This window comes from Lepus europaeus, chromosome 4 (genome assembly GCF_033115175.1).
Source record: "Lepus europaeus isolate LE1 chromosome 4, mLepTim1.pri, whole genome shotgun sequence".
Classification (NCBI taxonomy): domain Eukaryota; kingdom Metazoa; phylum Chordata; class Mammalia; order Lagomorpha; family Leporidae; genus Lepus; species Lepus europaeus.
This window is the reverse complement of record NC_084830.1, coordinates 38,788,522-38,808,239: the sequence shown is the minus strand read 5'-3', so window position 1 is coordinate 38,808,239 and position 19,718 is coordinate 38,788,522. Positions and strand designations below refer to the sequence as shown.

The following is a 19,718-nucleotide window of genomic DNA, read 5'->3' as shown; positions in this document are numbered from 1 at the left end:
GGATTTATCCCTGGTATGCAGGGATGGTTCAACATTTGCAAATCAATCAATGTAATAAATCACATCAACAAACTGAAGACTAAAAATCATATGAATATCTCAATAGATGCAGAGAAAGAATTTAATAAAATACAACACCCTTTCATGATGAAAACTTTAAGCAAATTGGGTATAGAAGGAACATTCTTCAACACCATCAAGGCAATTTATGACAAACCCATGGCCAGTATCCTATTGAACGGGGAAAAGCTGGAAGCATTCCCATTGATATCTATAACCAGACAAGGATGCCCACTCTCACTGTTGCTATTCAATATAGTCCTGGAAGTTTTAGCCAGAGCCTTTAGACAAGAAAAAGAAATCAATGGGGTATAAATTGGGAAGGAGGATGTCAAACTATGTCTATTGCCAGATATCATGATCCTATATATAGGGCATCCAAAAGACTCTACTAAGAGACTACTGGAACTCATAGAAGAGCTTGATAAAGTGGCAGGATATAAAATCAATACACAAAAATCAACAGCCTTTGTTTACACAGATAATGCCATGGCTGAGAAAGAACTTCTAAGATCAATCCATTCATAATAGCTATAAAAATAGCTAATGGAATAAATTTAACCAAGATTGTCAAAGATTTATATTATGAGAATTACAAAGCAGTAAAGAAGGGGCTGGTGCTGTGGCACAGTGAGTTAACGCCACGGCCTGCAGCACTGGCATCCCATATGGGTGCTGGTTCGAGACCCAGCTGCTCCACTTCCTGTCCAGCTCTCTGCTGTGGCCTGGGAAAGCAGCAGAGCCCAAGTCCTTGGGCCTCTGCACCCGTGTGGGAGATCCGGAAGAAGCTCTTGGCTCCTGGCTTCAGATTGGCACAGCTCTGGCCATTGTGGCCATCTGGGGAGTGAACCATAGGATGGAAGACCTCTCTCTCTCTCTCTCTCTCTCTCTCTCTCTAACTCTGACTTTCAAATAAATATAAATAAATCTTAAAAAAAAACCAAAGCAGTAAAGAAAAATATAGAATACACAAAAAATGGAAAAATCCTCTATGTTTATGGGTTGGAAGAATCAAAATCCATATCACCAAAATTTCTATACTACCAAAGGCGAATTACAGGTTCAATGCAAAATACCAAGGACATTCTTCTAAGATCTAGAAAAAAAATGACGCTGAAATTCATATGGAAACCCAGGAGACCCCAAATAGCTAAAGCAATCTTATACAACAAAAACAAAGCCAGAGTCATCACAATACCAGATTTCAAGACATACTACAGAGCTATCATAATCAAAAGAGCCTGGTACTGGTACAAAAACAGATGAATAGATTAATGGAACAGAATACAAATGCCAGAAATCAACCCACGCATCTACAACCAACTTGTCTTTGACAAAGGAGGTAAAATTAATCCCTGGAGCAAGGACAGTCCCTTCAACAAATGGTGTTGGGAAAATTGGATCTCCATATGCAGAAGTATAAAGCAAGACCCCTACCTTACACCTTACACAAAAATCCATTCAAAATGGATTAAAGACCTAAATCTATGACCCAAATTATTAGAGAACATTGGGGAAACCCTGCAAGACACTGGCATAGGCAAAGAGTTCTTGGAAAAGACCTCAGAGGCATAGGCAATCAAAACCAAAATTGACAAATGGGACTACAACAAATTGGGAAGCTTCTGCACTGCAAAAGAAACACTCAGCAAAGTGAAGAGGCAACTGATGGAATTGAGGAAATTATTTGCAAATTGATAAAGGATTAATAACCTGACTATATAATGATAATAAGACACTCAACAACAACAAAAAAAACAATCTAGTTAAGAAATGGGCAAAGGACACAGGCATTTTTCAAAAGAGGATATCCAAATGGCCAACAGACACATGAAAAAATGCTCAGGATCACCAGCTGTCAGGGAAATGCAAATCAAAACCACAATGAGGTTCACCTCACCCTGATAAGAATGGCTTTCATACAGAAATCAACAAACAACAAATGCAGGTGAGGATGTGAGGAGAAAGATACCCTAATCCACTGTTGGTGGGAATGTAAATTGGTACAACCACTGTGAAAGACAGTATGGAGATACCTCAGAAACATGCATATAAATCTACCATATGACCCAGCCATCCCACTCCTCAGAATTTACCCGAGGAATGAAATCAGCATATGAAAGGGTTATCTGTACCCCCATGTTTATTGCAGCTCGATTCACAATAGCTAAGATATGGAATCAACCCAAATGCCTGTCAACTAAAAACCATATGTACACTATGGAATACTACATAGTTTTAAAAAAACCGAAATCCTGTTGTTTGCAACAAAATGGACGAAACTGGAAAACAACATACTTCGTGAGATAAGCCTGTCCAAAACCGACAAATAGGATACGTTTGTCCCTGATTTGTGATAACTAATAGAGCAACTGAAAAGTAATCTATAGAAGTGAAATTGACACCTTGAAATGCAATGACTTTGAACAGCCCTTGTCTCGACTGTTGAGGAACAGTTCTTTTTATTCATACTATTTATTATACTTTCTATTTAGTATAGAGTTAATCATATGTGTATAAAGTTAATTCAAAATAGATCTTAGTAAAAAATAAGAATGGGTATAGGAGAGGGAGGAGGAAGAGGGGTGCTAGTGTGGGTGGGAGAGTGGGTGCAGTGGGAAGAATCACTATGTTCTTCATGTTGTATTTATGAAATGCATTAAGTTTGTATTCCTTAAATAAAAGGTTTCTGGGGAAATAAAAAAGGAAGATGTCTATTAAAATACATTGATGGGATCATGTTTAGAAAAGCCCAAAATGAGATTAAAATATTTTAAATATTACCATATGTTATGCATATATTAAGCACTCAACAATGTTAGTTGCTATAATCAGGATGCTTCTCTTCTGAGTATACAGTTGGCAACTGGACAATAATATCAAATTGTCCAATTGTATATCTAGGTCACCACAATAGAGGTAATCAATAATTGGATGTCCTTTGTGCCTCCTGGAGCAGTGATTCTGACTTTAATATACATACGAATTACCCAGACTCTAGTTATAAGTGCATATTATGATTCAGCAGGTCTGGGATATGGTCCAAGGCTTTGCATGTTGAATGAGCTCCCAGAATGCCAATGCTGCATTCTAGGGACCATACTGTGGGTGTCAAAGCCCCAGAAGACAGATAGAACATACAGGCAAAGATATTTACAGACAAGAAACTCTCACATTATAAATCTGTAAGGTAGAAAGAATTACTCCCTATTCAGAAAAGATGACAACAGGTCTTTGCTTTTTCATGTTCAGAAATCATGTTAGATAATAAATGAGTGCTGTCAGGGTGGATGAACTTTCCATGAAAGTCATTTGGAGTGATATTTTAAATATTTCATATTTATAATACCTTTGGGAAGAAACTTAGCATTAGACCAAAAAAATTACATATGCATCCCTCTGTTAAACCAGCAGTCTAACTTCTAGGCATCTACTCTGAAGATAGCCGTCGTGCAAGGCAGAACAACAGTATCCCAAAGATGTCTACCTCTTAATCCCCATCACCTGCGAATTGTTTACCTTAAACAGAAAAGGAACTATATAATTGCATTAAATTAATATACCTTGAGATGGGAATATTATTCTGAATTTGTCAGGAGGGCTCAGTATAACCCAAGGATCCTTAGAGAATAAGGAGGAGGCAGGAGAGAAGGTCAGAAAAGTGAGATGCGAGAAGGATGCAGCCCACCACGTGGGCTTTGAAGTTGGAGGAAGGAGCCATGAGCCCAGGAATGTCGCCAGCCTCTAGAAGCTAGAAAAGGCAGGAAAAGGGATCCTGCCCTGGAGCCTCGAGAAAGGAACATGGCTTTGCTGACATCTTGATTTTAGCCCAGAGGGACCTATTTCAGACTTCTAACATCTGGAATGGTAAAACGATGCACTATGTTTTAAGCCTTGAAGCTGTGGCAATTCATTACAGTAACCATAGGAAACCAATATGCCCTCAACAAATATGAGGTAGCATATGCACAAGGCTGTTGCTAAAGATTGGAAAAAACCAAAATGTCCACCAATAAAGGACTTGTTGAATGAATACACTAGCACATTGTTTTTGCTTATGAAAGAGAAGGACTAAAATCTATTTTATGTGAGATGAACTTTGAGACATATTTTCAAAGGCAAAGAAAAAGAAGCAAGATGTCAGACACTGTGTATAGTATACAGCCTTTTGTATAGGAAAGAGGGAAATAATATATACACATAATTATAAATAGCATTTATACATTGTATATTCTAAATAACATGTTATAAATAATAAATATTTATATACACTTACTGTTTTGTAAAGAGAAGTAGGCCAGAAATAAATGAATAAAAGCAATTACTTACAGTGTGGGAAGAAGGTGTTAAAGAAGGTAAGACTTACCTGAGAATATATGCTTTTTTTAAAGTTTTTAAGCTTTTATTCAGTTACAGAACTTCACAGGAGAGTACCGGCTTTCTTTAGGGGAGAAAGCGAGGTCTAGAGGCTAAGCTGGGTCCATACCAAGCAGAGAGCAGGCCAGCACTGAGCCACTTACAGCAAGCAGGCAGGCAGGAAAGCAGGGAGCGGGTGGCCTAAAGGCCATGTGCCTGAAGGCTCGGGCAACAAGGGAGAATATATAATTTTAATGTATAATTTTGACTTTTGGATCATGTAAACGTTTTACATATTCAACAAATGCAACTAAAAATTCTCAGATAGTTTAAAATAAAACTGAAATGCCTGTATAGTTTACTGCCATGATATGTATTCTAAAACCTTCCTTAGATCTCTGCTCTGTTTCTGAAGGGATTCTACCCAATGTAGAATCAATGCCCAAGATCAAGAAACTGCTTCCTGACAGACACTAAAAATGTTAGCTTGCCTTTAGGTTCAGATTGGCCATTTCTGCCAATTTTACTGTCCTTTAAATCATTTTCTAACATTGTGATCATGGCATACAACTTAATGCAGAAAACAAATTACAGGGCAATGGATTCCATAGAGTTGGCAACAGCACCATCTGGTGGGGAAAATTTAATACTATCACTAAAATGGCAGTGCAGGGCTATTCCTTTAAGGTTCTTCCATGTGTACTGCATCTCTGCTGTGTGTGGAGGCACAGGGGAGCAATGAGAAATGGTTGATAGTAACATCAGTTGATAGTAAGATCTTAATAACTCCTATGAAACTGAGCTGACTCAACAACACAAAATATTATAGATTACATTTTAAAAATGCATAGAACTTGCACAAAATCCTTATTGAACCTTCATTAGCAAGGAGCAATTTTGACAAAATCTATGTCAGCATCAGTTATAGACATGCCAAATTCATTTTTGTAGCTTTTATACTGTGCTCTATAAATGCAGTTAGTTTCAGTAAAACAAACAAAATTAGTCAAGATGGTGCTTTACAATACTGTTTCTCATCATCTGTGCTCCTACAGGCAAGATAATAGAAGCTCCTACGAGTGTGTCATTGAATAAAATGTACCTTATTTGCTTTCTACCCCTCTTTGATCAGTGCTGGCAAATGAGTAAAATTTATTTCCCTTCTCAACTCTTATCAAACATATGACATTATTTCTTTCTTTTAAGATGCCAATTTACATACTCAGTTGAACTGGAGAACTGAAGCAATTGGGCAATTTGGGGATAAATTTAATGTCTTAAAATAATCATCATAAAATAGTATGTGAATAATTGTTTCAATTACTGCCCCGCACAAGCTGCTGGCAGACAAATCGACTACATTCAAGAGAAATGCATTCAGCACCTACTGGTGTCCTGTACTGCCCAGATTCAGGTACTGGAGGATGAGTGAAGGTGTCTAAGAGATAGGGAAACTTGTTTAGTATTAACCGGAGAGCTTTGCACTTAACTGTTAGATTCAAATGTGGCTGGGAGTGATGTTGAGGGTGTGGACATATGGCTTAAGGAAATGGCTTGACATTCCAAGGATGCAGAAGAAAGAACCTGAATAAAGAGGGGCAGCCATGAAGATGAGCATAAGGTGAACTAGGATTGCATAAGGAGGGACAGACCGGCTGCTTCTAAAGAGCGAGGTGGAAAAGCAATGGAAACCCACACGCAACTTTTGCAGAAGCAGAGGTGGCATGTATTTTACCTGACTCTTTAGCTAGCACTGCATTAGAAGGGGGCTACAGTCGGGAATTACCGTCTCTCCTTGCATCGGCAATGACCTTGGCTGCAGACTTGCTCATCACATGCACGATGTACAGGGGGCAGTTCACAGCATTGGCAATGGTGATGGCTCTCAGCGTGGCCTCTGCCTCCACTGCTTCTGGGCGGCACAGCTCATGGCCCTCAGGGCCTGTTATTCCCAAAGCCAGCATCTTCTTTGCTCCCTAAAAAGACAGCAGGAATAGAAACAGACAGCAAGAAGGTTTACTGATGACAAACACCTTATTTTATTGTAAGTTAAATGCACTGTCAGGCTTTCAGGGTGTGTGCATATGTGTGTATACAGGGTGTGTGGAGTAAAAATAATTTAACATTCTGATAGTATATGTTCATTTTCCATATGCACATTTCACTATCGAGTTCTTCTGACTGAACAGATGACAAAGGGGGAAGGCGTTTGGGGCAGTGGTTAAGATGCCAACTTGGAACACTCACATCCCGTATTGGAGTGCCTGGGTTTGAGTCCGGGCTCTACTACCAGCCCCAGCTTCCTACTTGTGTGTATCCTGGGCAGTGGCAGGTGACGGCTCAGGTATGCTGGGATCCCTGCCGTCCATGTGGGAAGCCTGGATCAAGTTACGGGTGCTTGGATTCAGCCTGCCCCAGCCCTGACTGTTATAGGCATTTGGGATGTGAACCAACTGAGTGGAAGATCTCTTTGTGTCTCTCTGTCTCCATCTCTTTCGAATAAAGTGAAAATAAATTAATTAAATTAAAAAGAAAAGAAAAGGTGAGAATATGAAGGTAGGCACCAGTCCTCTCTTAAAACTTCTCTTTATCTTAGAAAAACAGGCAGGAAATCAAGACTGGAAGCAGTGAAGTGACTTTCTCAGTGTCACACATTTAGGCAGAGGTAGAGTCAAATTTAAACTCGGGTCTGGGGTAGACATTGGGCATAGGAACTAAGACGCTTCTGGGCTCGGTGCATCTCATTTTGGCGTGCCTGGGTTTGAGTCCGAGCTCCACTCCCGATTCCAACTTCCTGTTGACGGGACCCTGGGAAACAGCAGGTGATGGCTCAAGTAGTTGGGCCCCTGACACTCACAAGGAAGACCCAAGTCTGAGTTCCAGGTTCCTGACTTCGGCCTGACCCAACCCTGGCTGTTGTGGTATTTGGGGAAATAAAGAGTTGATTTGAAAATTAAAAGGTAAATATAAATGCCACCTTTTTGATTTGACAGCCAATGCTCTCATCTCATTATTCCTTTCTGCCTTCTGGCAACTGCACTTCAACCTGACTTTCTTTAATGGGAGCTGAGCCTTGAGAAAGGAAAAAAAAGCAGCTCCTATGAAGGATAGGAGACAGCTTCTTAAATCTTGCAGCTGGAGTCCCCTTTGGACATTAATAATGGAATGAACATGAGGAATAAATATCATTTAGATTCCTCCAGAGCACATTTTAATACCCAGGATTCAGAAAGCTTTGGCTCTGAAAATCTACCTAATCAGACCACACTGGTGCTGTCCACACCGAGGCATTTCTACAGCAACAGTGGGAGCCGCTCAAAAAGCAAAGCATGCAACAGTGCTGGGGGACACAAAGGAAATATCTGTGGGTTGTTGTGACCGCACAAGTTTGTCATCTAACAGAGGGAGCTGGTGTGAAACAGGGAAATCCTCATTCCAGTGCACACGATGCCACCTGAAGAGAGAGAGAGAGAGAGAGAGAGAGAATCTTCCATCTGTTGGTTCGCTCCCAGATGGCTGCAATGGCCAGGGCTGAGCCAGCCTGAAGCCAAGAGCTTCATCTGGGTCTCCAGCATGGATGTCAGGAAACTATGTACTAGAGCCATCATCTGCAGCTTTTCCCAGGCAATTAGAAGGGAGCTGGATCAGAAGTGGAGCAGCCAGGATACAAACTGGCACCCACATGGGATCCTGGCATCAGAGGCGGTGGCTTTACCTGCTATGCCACAATGCTGGCCCCTTACCTCTGCAATTAAGTCTCCGTTCTCTGCATGGACCTGAGCAATGGCTCCAATTTCCTTGCACCGTGAGAAGGCCGCATACAGCTCCACGTCTCCCACCATGTACAGGTCTTTATAGGCCATAAACATCTTAAAAGAGTTAACACCTTTCTCTTGAGTTAGGATTTTCATTTCTTCCTTAACCTAAAAGGGAACAACAACATGTCACTCTTTGGTAATTTCAACATTCGCCACAAGGTTGAACTTGGAAGAGAACTCAGGAAAATCAGAAAACCAGCTTAGTTCCAGAAGAATGCAGTGAAGGCCTTGATCAACCTCCCTCCCCACTTACACCCCACTTCATCTGAGTGAGTGCTACTATTCTAATGCTTTTAAATCATGAAGAAGTTAGTTGCTTTCCCCAAAGTATTTCAGTTCTCTACCTGGCTATAAGATTATCTGCATCTGTTTCCTTACTTGAGGAAATTAACCAAGAAAGTAAGGATGAAGCCATGTGGCAGCAACAGAAACAATCGTGCATCTAGAAGAAATCAAAGCTAATATGAGGTACAGGTTCTGGCTCCAGTCTGAAGACCACAGGATGGTTATTAGAGGGGAGGAGAGAATGTAAATGGAGAGAAAGACATTCCGGTGTGGTGGTTAAGACACTGCATTGGATACCTACATGGCCCATTATAGTGTCTGGGCTTGAGTTCTGGCTCCGTTTCTTGTTCCAACTTCCTGCCAGTGCACACCCTTGGAAGCAGCTGTGAGGGCTCAAATGGCTGGATCCCTGCTATCCACATGGGAGACCTGGGTTGAGTTCTAGACTTTCGGCTTTGGCTTGGCACAGTCCTGGCTATTGCAGGTATGTGGAGAGTGAACCAGCAGAAAGAAGATCTCTCTGTGTTGGTTTATCTTCCTGCCTTTCTAATAATAATAATAATAATAATGGTAATAACAACAATAAAAAAGAGATGTCGGTTAACCCAGGCTTGCCTGAGAAATTCTGAGAAATCCATGGTTTAGCTGTGGAGCCATGGCAGCCAGGTGATGATTGGCAGCCCTAGGAGATGAGTGCTGGCTGCTCCCAAGAAAGTGGAACAGTCGAACATCTCAGGGTCTTTCAAGGTTGCCAAGGGCAAGGAGCAAGTTACAATCAAAACTCAGAAATTGCCTTCACAGGTCCAATTCAAGTCTCAAAAAGGAAAAAAAAAAATCAAAGGAAACATCAGTAGATTTGTACAAGTAAAATTGTTTAAATTTCCCTATGTTAAAAAAACATGCAAATAGCTATATAACAAATATATATATATGCAAATATATATATATATATAAAACAAGCATAGGATTATTGATCATAGTCAAAAAAAAAGAGAAAGGAAGAAAGAGAAGGAGGGAAAGAGGGAAAGACATAAAAGAGATCAGAGGCATCACTTAGAATGGCATTTTTTGGAGAAAATTTAACCACAGCTGAGGACTATACACTTTGCTATTTGTAGTCCAATTTGTCTGTTAAAGATTGATTACTTGCTTTATATTAACTTGGTGTCCAAAGCCTGATTTTGAAGAGGTGGTGAGAACACGTTACTTAAATCATGTCACTATAGTGAACCCTTCTGCTAAAAGCATTTCTGAATTAAGACCAATGTGCAAAAACATGGGATTTAAACCCTAAGAAAGGGGCCAGAGCTGTGGTGTAGCAGGTAAAGCCACTGCCTGCAGTGCTGACATCCCATATAGGCACCAGTTCTAGACCCAGCTGCTCCACTTCTAATACAGCTCTCTGCTATCCTGGGAAAGCAGGAGAAGATGGCCCAAGTCCTTGGGCCCCTGCACCCACGTGGGAGATCCGGAAGAGGCTCCTGGCTCCAGATTGGCACAGCTCTGGCTGCTGCGGGCAATTGGGATGCGGATGGAAGACTCTCTCTCTCTGTCTCTCTCTCTCTGCCTCTCCTTCTCTCTATGTGTAACTCTGACTTTCAAGTAAATAAATCTTTTTAAAAAAAATCCTAAGAAAAGTTTCTTCCAAAGCACAAAACACACTAGATGCAGAGAAGTCAATGTATTTTGACATCTCCCCAAACAGTCCTTTTTCTCTGAATCATGCTATTATTTCTGCAGTGCCCAAGTAATTCATGGACCAAGGCTGGCAGAGTTCTAGAATGAGCGCCTACCGGGGGTAACATCAGCAGAGCCGTGCAGGAAGAGCCCTGAGTCAGGAGACAGCTGGGGAGGCCGGAGCTTCCATCCAGTTTTCTCCCAAGAAGGGTCGGGAATGGGGTAGAGGCATCGAGAGTGACTGTTCTCCAGAAATGAAACATTTCTGATGAATTTCCCATCTATGGGGAAATATTCTTTTTAAAGATTCTGGGGATGTCAAAGCTGAGAAAAAGAGAAACCAGCACTTTTAAATTACATTAAGGGGCAGGCATCTGGCTTAGCAGTTAAGATACTCAAATCCTACTCAGGGCTCCTCCACCCCCTACTCCAGTTTCCTGCTAATGCAGATTCTGGGAGGCAGCGGGTAAGGGCTAAGTAGCTGGGTTCCTGCCACCCACCTGGGAGACCTGGATTGTGCTCCCAGGGTTGGCTATTGTGAGCATTTGGAAAGCGAACCAGTGAATGGAAACACTCCCTCTCTGTCTCTCTTGAATACATAAACAAACACATTTTTAAAATTATATTCAAAGCATCTATAATTCACAGATTAAAGATCAGGAGAGATGTTGTGAATAAGCATAAATGACTGATTGTCATGTGATTTGTTTCATAGGGTTCAAAATTTAAAAAAGGACCAGACTGTGCAATGGGCACTCTTCCCTGCACCGCTGACTTCCTGTCACTGGAAAGCAACCAATGTCACTGGGTTCTTGTGTTTCCACAGCATCTGTTTGGGCAGGGCAAGGAGCAGGCCACCAAATAGAACAACGTGGAGCTGCAGCACCTTACCTGGTCACTCCACCACGTCACTGCCACGTGAAGACTGTAGTCACAGCAGACTTTGGGGTCAGCCCAGCTGCGCCAGGTCTCGAAGGCCTCGATCAGGGAGCCTCCTTTCTGAGGAATGGCAAAATCGATGATCATGGTGGTGCCTCCAGCCAGGGCAGCCTGGAATCACAAGAGGGAGTCACCAAGCGGCCATCAGCGCTCTGGTGAAAGCCTTGACCACCCTGAGCAATGTGCATTTGCAAGCCTTTGGACAATCGCGAAGGGACCGGGCACCTGCACCAAGATGCCGCCTGTTTGAAAGACCCAGAGGGACATGCATAGGTTTTGTGTAAAGTTTGAAGTATGAAAACTGCTAGAATTGTTTCTGCAAAATAATAATAATAATAATAATAATAATAGTAATAGATCAGAAAGATGAAGATGGCTTTGGAGGCAGAAGTGCGCTACAGCAGTTAAGACACTGCTTGGGATGCCCTAGTCCTGTATTGAAGTGACTGAGTTCAAGTCCCAGCTCCATTTTCTTTCTTTTTTTTTTAAAGATTTATTTATTTGAAAGGCAGAGTTACAGAGAGGCAGAGGCAGAGAGGGAGAGAGACAGAGGTCTTCCATCTGTTGATTCACTTCCCAAATGGCCGCAACACCAGAGCTGGGCCAATACGCTGCCAGGAGCAAGGAGCTTCCTCCAAATCTCCCACACAGGTGCAGAGGCTCAAGGACTTGGGCCATCTTCTACTGCTCTCCCAGGCCATAGTAGAGAGCTGGATTGGAGGTAAAGTGGTCGGGACTCGAACCAGCACCCAAATGGGATGCCAGGGGCACAGGCGGCTGCTTTACCTGCTAAGCCACAGTACTGGCCTCTGCTCCAGCTCCATTTTTGATTACAGCTTCCTGCTAATACATACCCTAGGAGGCAGTAGGTTTTGGTTTAAGTCTTTGGGTCCCTGTAATCCATATGAGAGATCCAGGTTGTGCTTTAGACTGCTGGCTTCTGCTTGAGGACATTTGGAGAGTAAACCAGTGGATGGGAGAACTCTCTCTCTCCCTCCCGCCCTCCCTCCCTCCCTCCCTCCCTCCCTTTCAAATAAAATGAAAATTTAAAAATAAAATGGCTTTGACAAAAAGAAAGCAGAATGAAGACTGTAAAGCAAAGCCAAAATGGAAAAGATTGAACATTTTGCTTCTCAAGAAACGTCATTCTTGTCAAATTCCATTTTATGAGGCTCCGTCCTGGAGTCCTGTGTCTCCATCTGCCCTGTGATGCTCAGGGATCCTAGAGAATCACACTTCCAGCTTCGTCTCCATCTCCCACAGCCAGAGCTGCTGGTGACTCCTTACTGTCTCTTTGATTATCGGCCCCAGTATTATTTTTCCTGCCCTGAGACCCTTCCTGTCTCTCACTTTGACTATCTGAACACAGTCTCCATTGGTCTTCATCACTCCTGTTCTGCTCCCACCTCTGTCAGTGCAAACCCCTCACGTCAGAGGGAAGTTTCCAAGGCATAGATATGACCACATCACTCCAAAGAGTAAGGGCAATGGGGGACTGGGCAGAGGTTGATGGAGGGGTACAAAGTGACAATTAGAAGGAGGGTGTTCTGGTTATTGCACAGTAGTGTGGTTGTGGTCAACACTTGCACATTATATATTCCAAAATAGCTAGAACAGAGGATTTTTAATACGCTCACCATAAAGAAAGGATAACTGAGGTAGTGAATATGCTGACTGCCCTGATCGATCTGATCACCACACAAGTGATACATGAATTGAAACAGCACACTGTACCCAGGAATATGTACAATTATTTCATGTCAATCAAAAAATTAAAAATTTGAAAAGTTAAAAAAACAAATGTGAATACTTCTCACTGCCTCTGGAATAAAGTTTCATCTTTTTTTTTAAAGATCTATTTATTTATTTAAAAGTAAGAGTTGAGAGAGAGAGAGAGAACGCTCTTCCATTTGCCGATTCACTCCCCAGATGGCCATAATGGCCAGGGCTGAGCTGGGCCAGAGCCAGGCAATAGGAGCTTCCTATGGGTCTCCCAAGTGAGGGAAGGGGCTAGCCTCTGCTGCTTTTCCCAGGTCATCAGCAAGGAGATCGATTGGAAGTGGAGAAGCTGGGACACGAACTGACACCCATATGGGATGTTAGCATTGTAGGCGGCAGCTTTACCCGCTGCACCACAATGCCTTCCAAAGTTTCATCTTCTTGACATAGAGTATAAGTCCTTGTATCCTGTCTCAACTCTCAGTATACCCCTTGGCATATCATATTACATTATTATCATGGCTAATTTAAAAATTATAAATTGAATGCCTTTGACTCATTACTTAAAAATTATTTCATTTAAACTAAAACCACAAGAGGGGGTTCATGTGCTTTTAACTGTCAAATTCAGAGAAAGCAAGTGAAGAAAACAAGCTCTGACGTGGATGGGGAACCATGAGGGCAGACAGAGCTCAGTCCGGCCCTGATTAGCGCTGGGCTCCTGAGCAATTCCTCAACCTCTGCGTGCCTCTGGCTCCTCTGCAGTGAGGACAACACCGCACAGGCACTTGGGAGGATTAAGCCGAGGTGATGGGCACTCTGTGCTTTGAAGAACTTGACTCCAGGCAAGGGCTTTGTGAGCTTCAGCTCAGGATCCCTCAACAGCCTTGGTGCCACCATGGCAGAGTCTCAATGTTTTCACTTCCCCTCCATCTATCTCAGCACCAGAATCACGGTCATGTTACAACACAGGAGGAGAAGCGCCGCCAGCCTCTTTCCTAGCCCCCTTTTCAAACACCCCCTCGGCTTCCCCGCACAGCCCCCCTCCCCCAGTCTCCCCATCCATACTTGGTAGGAGAGCAGTGCTGCTTTACCTCCTTTTTCTGGCTTATTTCCAGTCTTTTTAATTTTTTCCTAAGTCACTTGGCCTTACTCTGATTCTTTTGTCCTTTAAAATCTCACTTTTTGTACAAAATCCTGTACTTTGTCTCCACCTTTACATAGCAACGCCTCATTCATGGCAAAACAATACATACTTGTATTTCCTAAGAAACTTTTATTGTTGTAATGACAATACTAGAAAAAAATCAGGCTCTGTATTTTTATTTGAATACAGATGAATCTTCTCTTCCTCCAAGGGTCTTTCCAATGCAAAACAGACATCCCTTGTGGACGAAGGGTATTTATTCTAACAGAAGCTCTGTTAATTAAAGTGGTAGAAGAAAGTTCTTTCCTAGTGTCTACTGAACTAGAAAATCAAGCTTAAAAATTATTCTTTCCTTATTCAAAGTTTAGCATATGAAAACCGTGGGGAAACTGGATATAGTCATCCCCCAGTGTCTGTGAGGGATTGGTTCCAAGACTCCTTGCAAATATCAAAATTCATGGATACTCAAGTCCTTTCCATAAAATGGCATGGCATCTGTAAATAACCTATTTCTAGCCTCCTGTACCTTTAAATCCTCTCCAGATAACTTACAATATCTAACATGATGAAAATGATATGTAAAATGGTACCATGGTGTATTGTTTAGGGAGTAATGACAAGAAAACATCTATACACATTCAGTACCGTCATGATTTCTAAAAAGATATTTCAATCTTCAGCTGGTAAAATCTGTGCATGTGGAGCCCACAGATGTGGAAGCTGCTGACTGTACATGGCTTGTGGGAGTGTGGAAAACAGTTCAGAGCTCCTCAGAAAGTTAAGCATGGAGTTACCACACGACCCAGCAATTCTACTCCTAGGTACATATCCAAGAGAAATGAATGCATGGCCACACAGGTGGACAAACATTCAGCAATAGCCAGAAAGTCAAAACAGCCTAAATGCCCACCGACTAATGAGTGGCTAAACAAAAGGTGGTCTGCTCCTAGGGCTGGTGCTATGGCATAGCTGATAAAGCCACTGCCTGCAGTGCCGGCATCCCACATGGGTGCCAGTTTGTGTCCCGGCTGCTCCACTTCTAATCCAGCTCCCTGTTAATGGCATGAGAAAAGCAAAAGAAGATGGCCCAAATGCTTGGGCCCTTGTCATCCATGTGGGAGACCTGGATGAAGCTCCGAGCTTCAAACTGGCCCAGCAGTGGTCATTGTGGCCATCTGGGGCGTGAACCAGTAGATGGAAGGTTTCTCCTGTCTGTCTGTCTCTCTGTGTGTGTGTGTGTGTGTGTGAAATCCACCCTACCATGGGATAGCTTCTGGCCATAAAAATGACTGAAGTACTGATGCATGCTACAACATGGAGGGAACCTGGAAACATGGTGGTAAGTGGAGGGAGGAGAAAGAGCAGGAGGAGGAGAAGGAGAAGGGGAGGGGTGGGGGGAGAAGCAGAAGAGCAGCCATTTTCCTTTCTTTCTCCCCCCACCCCAGACTGGGGATGAACTCTTAGGAACAGTAGTGAATGGAAGAGAAGCGCAGAGGCTGAGGGTCTTGCACACTGTGATATGAAACACAGTTGTTTCCCCTGCTTCCTTCTGATTGGCTAACTGACAGTAACAGTGGGGAGAAATCAAACAGAATGCATTTACCTTTTCTAGTCTTGGCTCATACATCACTTCTCTCATCTCCTCATTACCCTAGTTGCTCTCCCTCTAAGACCTTCCAATATATCTACAACCCTCTTTGTGGGGGCTGGGGTCAGGAGAGCCTATGCCATCTCCAGGGCCAATGCAATGGAGCATCAATTGAGATAAACTCTTAACCGTCAGTGGGTCATAATGTTATATAACATAAGATTTAAGAATGTATTCAACTGTGAACCATTATTGAAAGCATCCCCAAGCATTCTTTTCCTTTTTATGATGCCATTGAGTTTTCATTTCTGAGTGCATCCTGAAACAAGTGAGTTTGTTTAACTAAAATCCATCACAAGACCTGCTCCACCCAAATATAATAAGAAACTCAATAGTACTTCTGAGCCTTCAGGAGAAAAGCTCTTGGCTGAATCTCTTGCTTTCTCTCAGTCATTAAGTCTTACGGAAACAAACTTCAGCATTCCAACTGATGTCTATGATGGATGCTCATTCAGCTTTGCATAGCTGCCCTTCATGTGGCCTGTCCACTCCCAGCTCCTTGCCTGCCCTAGTGTGCAATCCAAATGGCACCATCACCCATCCGACTGTGCCAACTAGAGACCAGAGTCACTCTTGATGTCTACCTCTTCCTACCTTTATCCTCAAATCCAACCCTCCAACAACCCTGATAACTCTCTGATGGACTGCAGGAGTCCTTCAATTTCCTGCACTTCAGCTCCCCTGCCCTGTGGCACCTTTGTCTTCACAGTGGAGTGAAGAATGAGAAGGGAACAGGTAAAGGAAAGGAAGAAGGCTGTGAGTGGGTGTGCTATGGGTAGGCTACCACTGAGCAGCTGGAGGTCAGTGTCCCTGGGAACCCTTAGGAAACAATGCACACTCAACTCCGAAGTAGGAGACACACCTGCCACATACTTGCCTTGCCTTACTAGCCATGTCCAATCATTCAGTGACTTCCCTTTGTGCGTAAGATGAAGGACAATCACTACACAGCTCCCAAGGCCCTGCATGACCTCAACTTTAGCCACCTCCTCCTGTTCCTACTGAGCTTCGCCCCACCAAGTCACTAGCCCCACTCTAGCAACATTTCCCCCCCTCGTCTGGGAGACCTCTGACTTCCTCTGTACCTCAGAGACATAAGCATGTTCTTCCCTCCCCTACCTACCTGTTTCAGAGATTCTTAACCCTGGTTCCTGCTAGTCATCTGTGGAACTTCCACTTCTCCCCCAGAGATTCTCACAAAATCAGTGTTGCTTCATTTCTGTATGCCTTATGCCCATTACTGGGCCTGAAGCATAAATATTCTCTAAATGTTTAAGGGAGGAAGGAAGGGAGGGACCAGTGAATTTCCCCAAAAAGTCATGAGATGGAATAATTATGATTTACCTTTTCTATATCAACTTGCAAAAACTGTGGAAGTTGCATGTAAATATGAACTTTAAATGTGAAATTCATTTTCTCCCCAGCATTGCTAGCCCTGGCCATACAGTTTCCTAGATCCCTCTATGGCAATATTATCATGAAACACGGGCTCTGAGCACATCCAAAGGCTGAATGCCTACTTCTGTCCAAAGCCCACCACCTAGTCAGTGATAACTGACTTTTAAAAAAAGTTATTATTTTACTTGAAAGGCAGTTACAAAAAGAGATGGGGGGAAGGCGGGGGAAGGCAGGGAAGATCTTCCATCCACTGGTTTACTCCCCAGTGGCTGGAACTGTACCAGGCTGAAGTCAGGAGCCAGGAACTCCACCTGGTCTCCCACGTGGATACAGGGCCCAAGTTCTTGAGCCATTCTCCATGGCCTTCCCAAGCACATCAGCAAGGGGATGGATCAAAAGTAGAGCAGCCACAACTTGAATCAGCACTCAAATGGAATGCTAGCATAGCAGGCCAGGGCTTAACCTGCTGTACCACAATGCCTATGCCTAACTAGGACTTTTAACAAACAAAACGATGGCTTATTTTTGTTTCTATGCCTCAGTTAAGAACTACTTGGTTTAAAAAAAAAATTCCATTTTGTTTTTAATTCTTATTTTTTAAAGATTTATTTATTTATTTGAAAGGCAGAGTTACAGAGAGGCAGAGGAAGAGAGAGAGAGAGAGCTCTTCCATCCACTGGTTCACTCCCCAAATGGCTGCAACAGCTAAAGTTGTGCTGATCTGAGGCCAGGATCTTCTTCCAGTCTCTCATGAAGGTGCAGGGACCCAAGCACCTGGGCTATCTTCTACTGCTTTCCCAGGCCATAGTATAGAGCTGGATCGGAAATGGAGCAGCTGGGACTTGAACCAGTGGTCATATGCTGGCACTGCAGGCAGTGGCTTTACCAACTATACCACAGCGCTGGCCCCTCCATTTTGTTTTACTTAAGTCGATTTTTAAGGTCTTTGCTTCTATGTAAACAACAGATCCCTAGGACTCTCTGTGACATGCAATTTCATGTTCTGTGCAATGAAGCATAACTGAAAAATGTAAGTATCCACCCTCAGTCTGTGACTTGACCTGTGAGAGAGCGCGCCAGGAGGGACTGGGGGATAGACGCTGGGTATCTGTCAAGGCGCACCTGTCAGCCAGGGAACCTGCTCCTGGTGCTGAAGCCAGGAGGACCGGCGACTGAGCAAAAGGGAAAGGGAAAGGCTCAGATGTCACAGACTCGGACTCAGAGTTCAAAGGGAGTCACAGTCCTCAGCATTCACTCTGGATTTCTGGAAGGCTACTGCATATAATGAATCATTAAAGCCCAGACATTAGAGACCCAGACTCCTGCAGCCTGTTTGCCTCTGAGACCCAACACCAGGGTCTCCTCTGTAACTGTTGTACCAACCACGATGTTGGCTGGGTTTCCAAAAGATGCTTCCTGACTGAGTCAAGGGGGCCTCACTACCAGGGAACTCACGCACCACCCTGAGTGCGGAGTAATTTAGCGCCAGATGGCAGACGAGATTCCAAAATACATGACTATCCCACAAAAATTATTTTGAGCCGAGCGCATTTGAGAATAAGCTTTTATCCTGAATTTTCATATCTGCTGTAGACTCAACTGTTATAAATATCCTCTCGGGGAGTTCTGCAAACAGGGAAGATTGACTCATCACCAGATGGGAAGCCCACAACACACCTAAACAGACTACTGGCTCTCCCAGCTCTTCTCCTTTGGGCCTGTTTACCGCCCCTCAGTGCTATCTGTTCTCTTGTTCCTCCCTACCCCACCTTTCCCAATTGCGAGGTCATTGTTTTGTTTTTGTTTTTTTTTCCATAAATGCCTTCTCCCCCTCTCCTCCTCCTGTGAACATGGCATGTAAGCCTAAAAGCTAACCACCTCCTGGAGTCACATTTTTCTGGGAATTCCTAATGTACATGCATGAATATTAAAAAGTCTGTTTTTCTCTTGCTAATCTTTCATCCATTTAATTTCCAGGTTCCCAATCACTACACGTAAAAGGTGAGAAAAAGTTTTCCTTCCTAACAGCAGCTTGATGGAAACCTTGGCTACCTGTGTTGGAGACAAAACACCCAGGCCAGACAAGTGAGGGAGCAATCAACTGTGGAAAAGCAGAAGTACTAAAGGATGAAAATCCAAAGGCAAGAACTAGATTCCGATACATTCAGGGAAGAGTCCTCACCCACGCACTCTCAACAGGGCCCACGCCTTACTCAGCATCAAGTGGCTTCAAATTAATCTTGGAGATGGTGTTTTCCTTCTTTTAATTAGCCCAAAGGTTAATGTTGTAATCATTAGATAGTCATTCAAGAAAACCAGAAAATCACAAACGCTTGGAGCTGAAACATGCAACCTTTCACACAACGTGAATGTTCACAGCTCAGCCTCACCAGTAATTAATTTAAAATTCTGTTTCCCCATTAAATTGGCACAGATATTTTAAAAAGTCAGTTTGCACCTCTGACCAGAACGCAGGGAAATGGGAACCATATTCCGAGTGTGAACTGAAGGGCAGTCAGCATGCACCCATCACACTCCGTGAAGGGGGAGACATGCCATATGGAACTTGCTCCAATTGGGTGCTTCCGGGACATCCTGGCCCTAATACCCAAAGAAACGGAAGCCTGATGCTCAGGAGATACCAAGACCAGAGAGAAAGATCTGCGTCCAG

At 43.2% G+C, this 19,718-nt stretch overlaps 1 protein-coding gene across 4 annotated transcripts in view; it reads right to left on the bottom strand.

Moving 5' to 3' along the window:
- DPYS (dihydropyrimidinase) overlaps positions 1–19,718 on the bottom strand; it is a 108,389-nt gene that overhangs the window by 84,658 nt on the left and 4,013 nt on the right. For all 4 annotated transcript variants that reach the window (XM_062188125.1, XM_062188123.1, XM_062188124.1 and 1 more), the window contains exons 2-4: positions 11,088–11,246; positions 8,160–8,339; positions 6,203–6,392 (exon numbers count right to left, since the gene is read on the bottom strand). In XM_062188125.1, the coding sequence (XP_062044109.1) occupies positions 6,203–6,392; positions 8,160–8,339; positions 11,088–11,246 (529 nt within the window). The remainder of the gene's footprint in view (positions 1–6,202; positions 6,393–8,159; positions 8,340–11,087; positions 11,247–19,718) is intronic.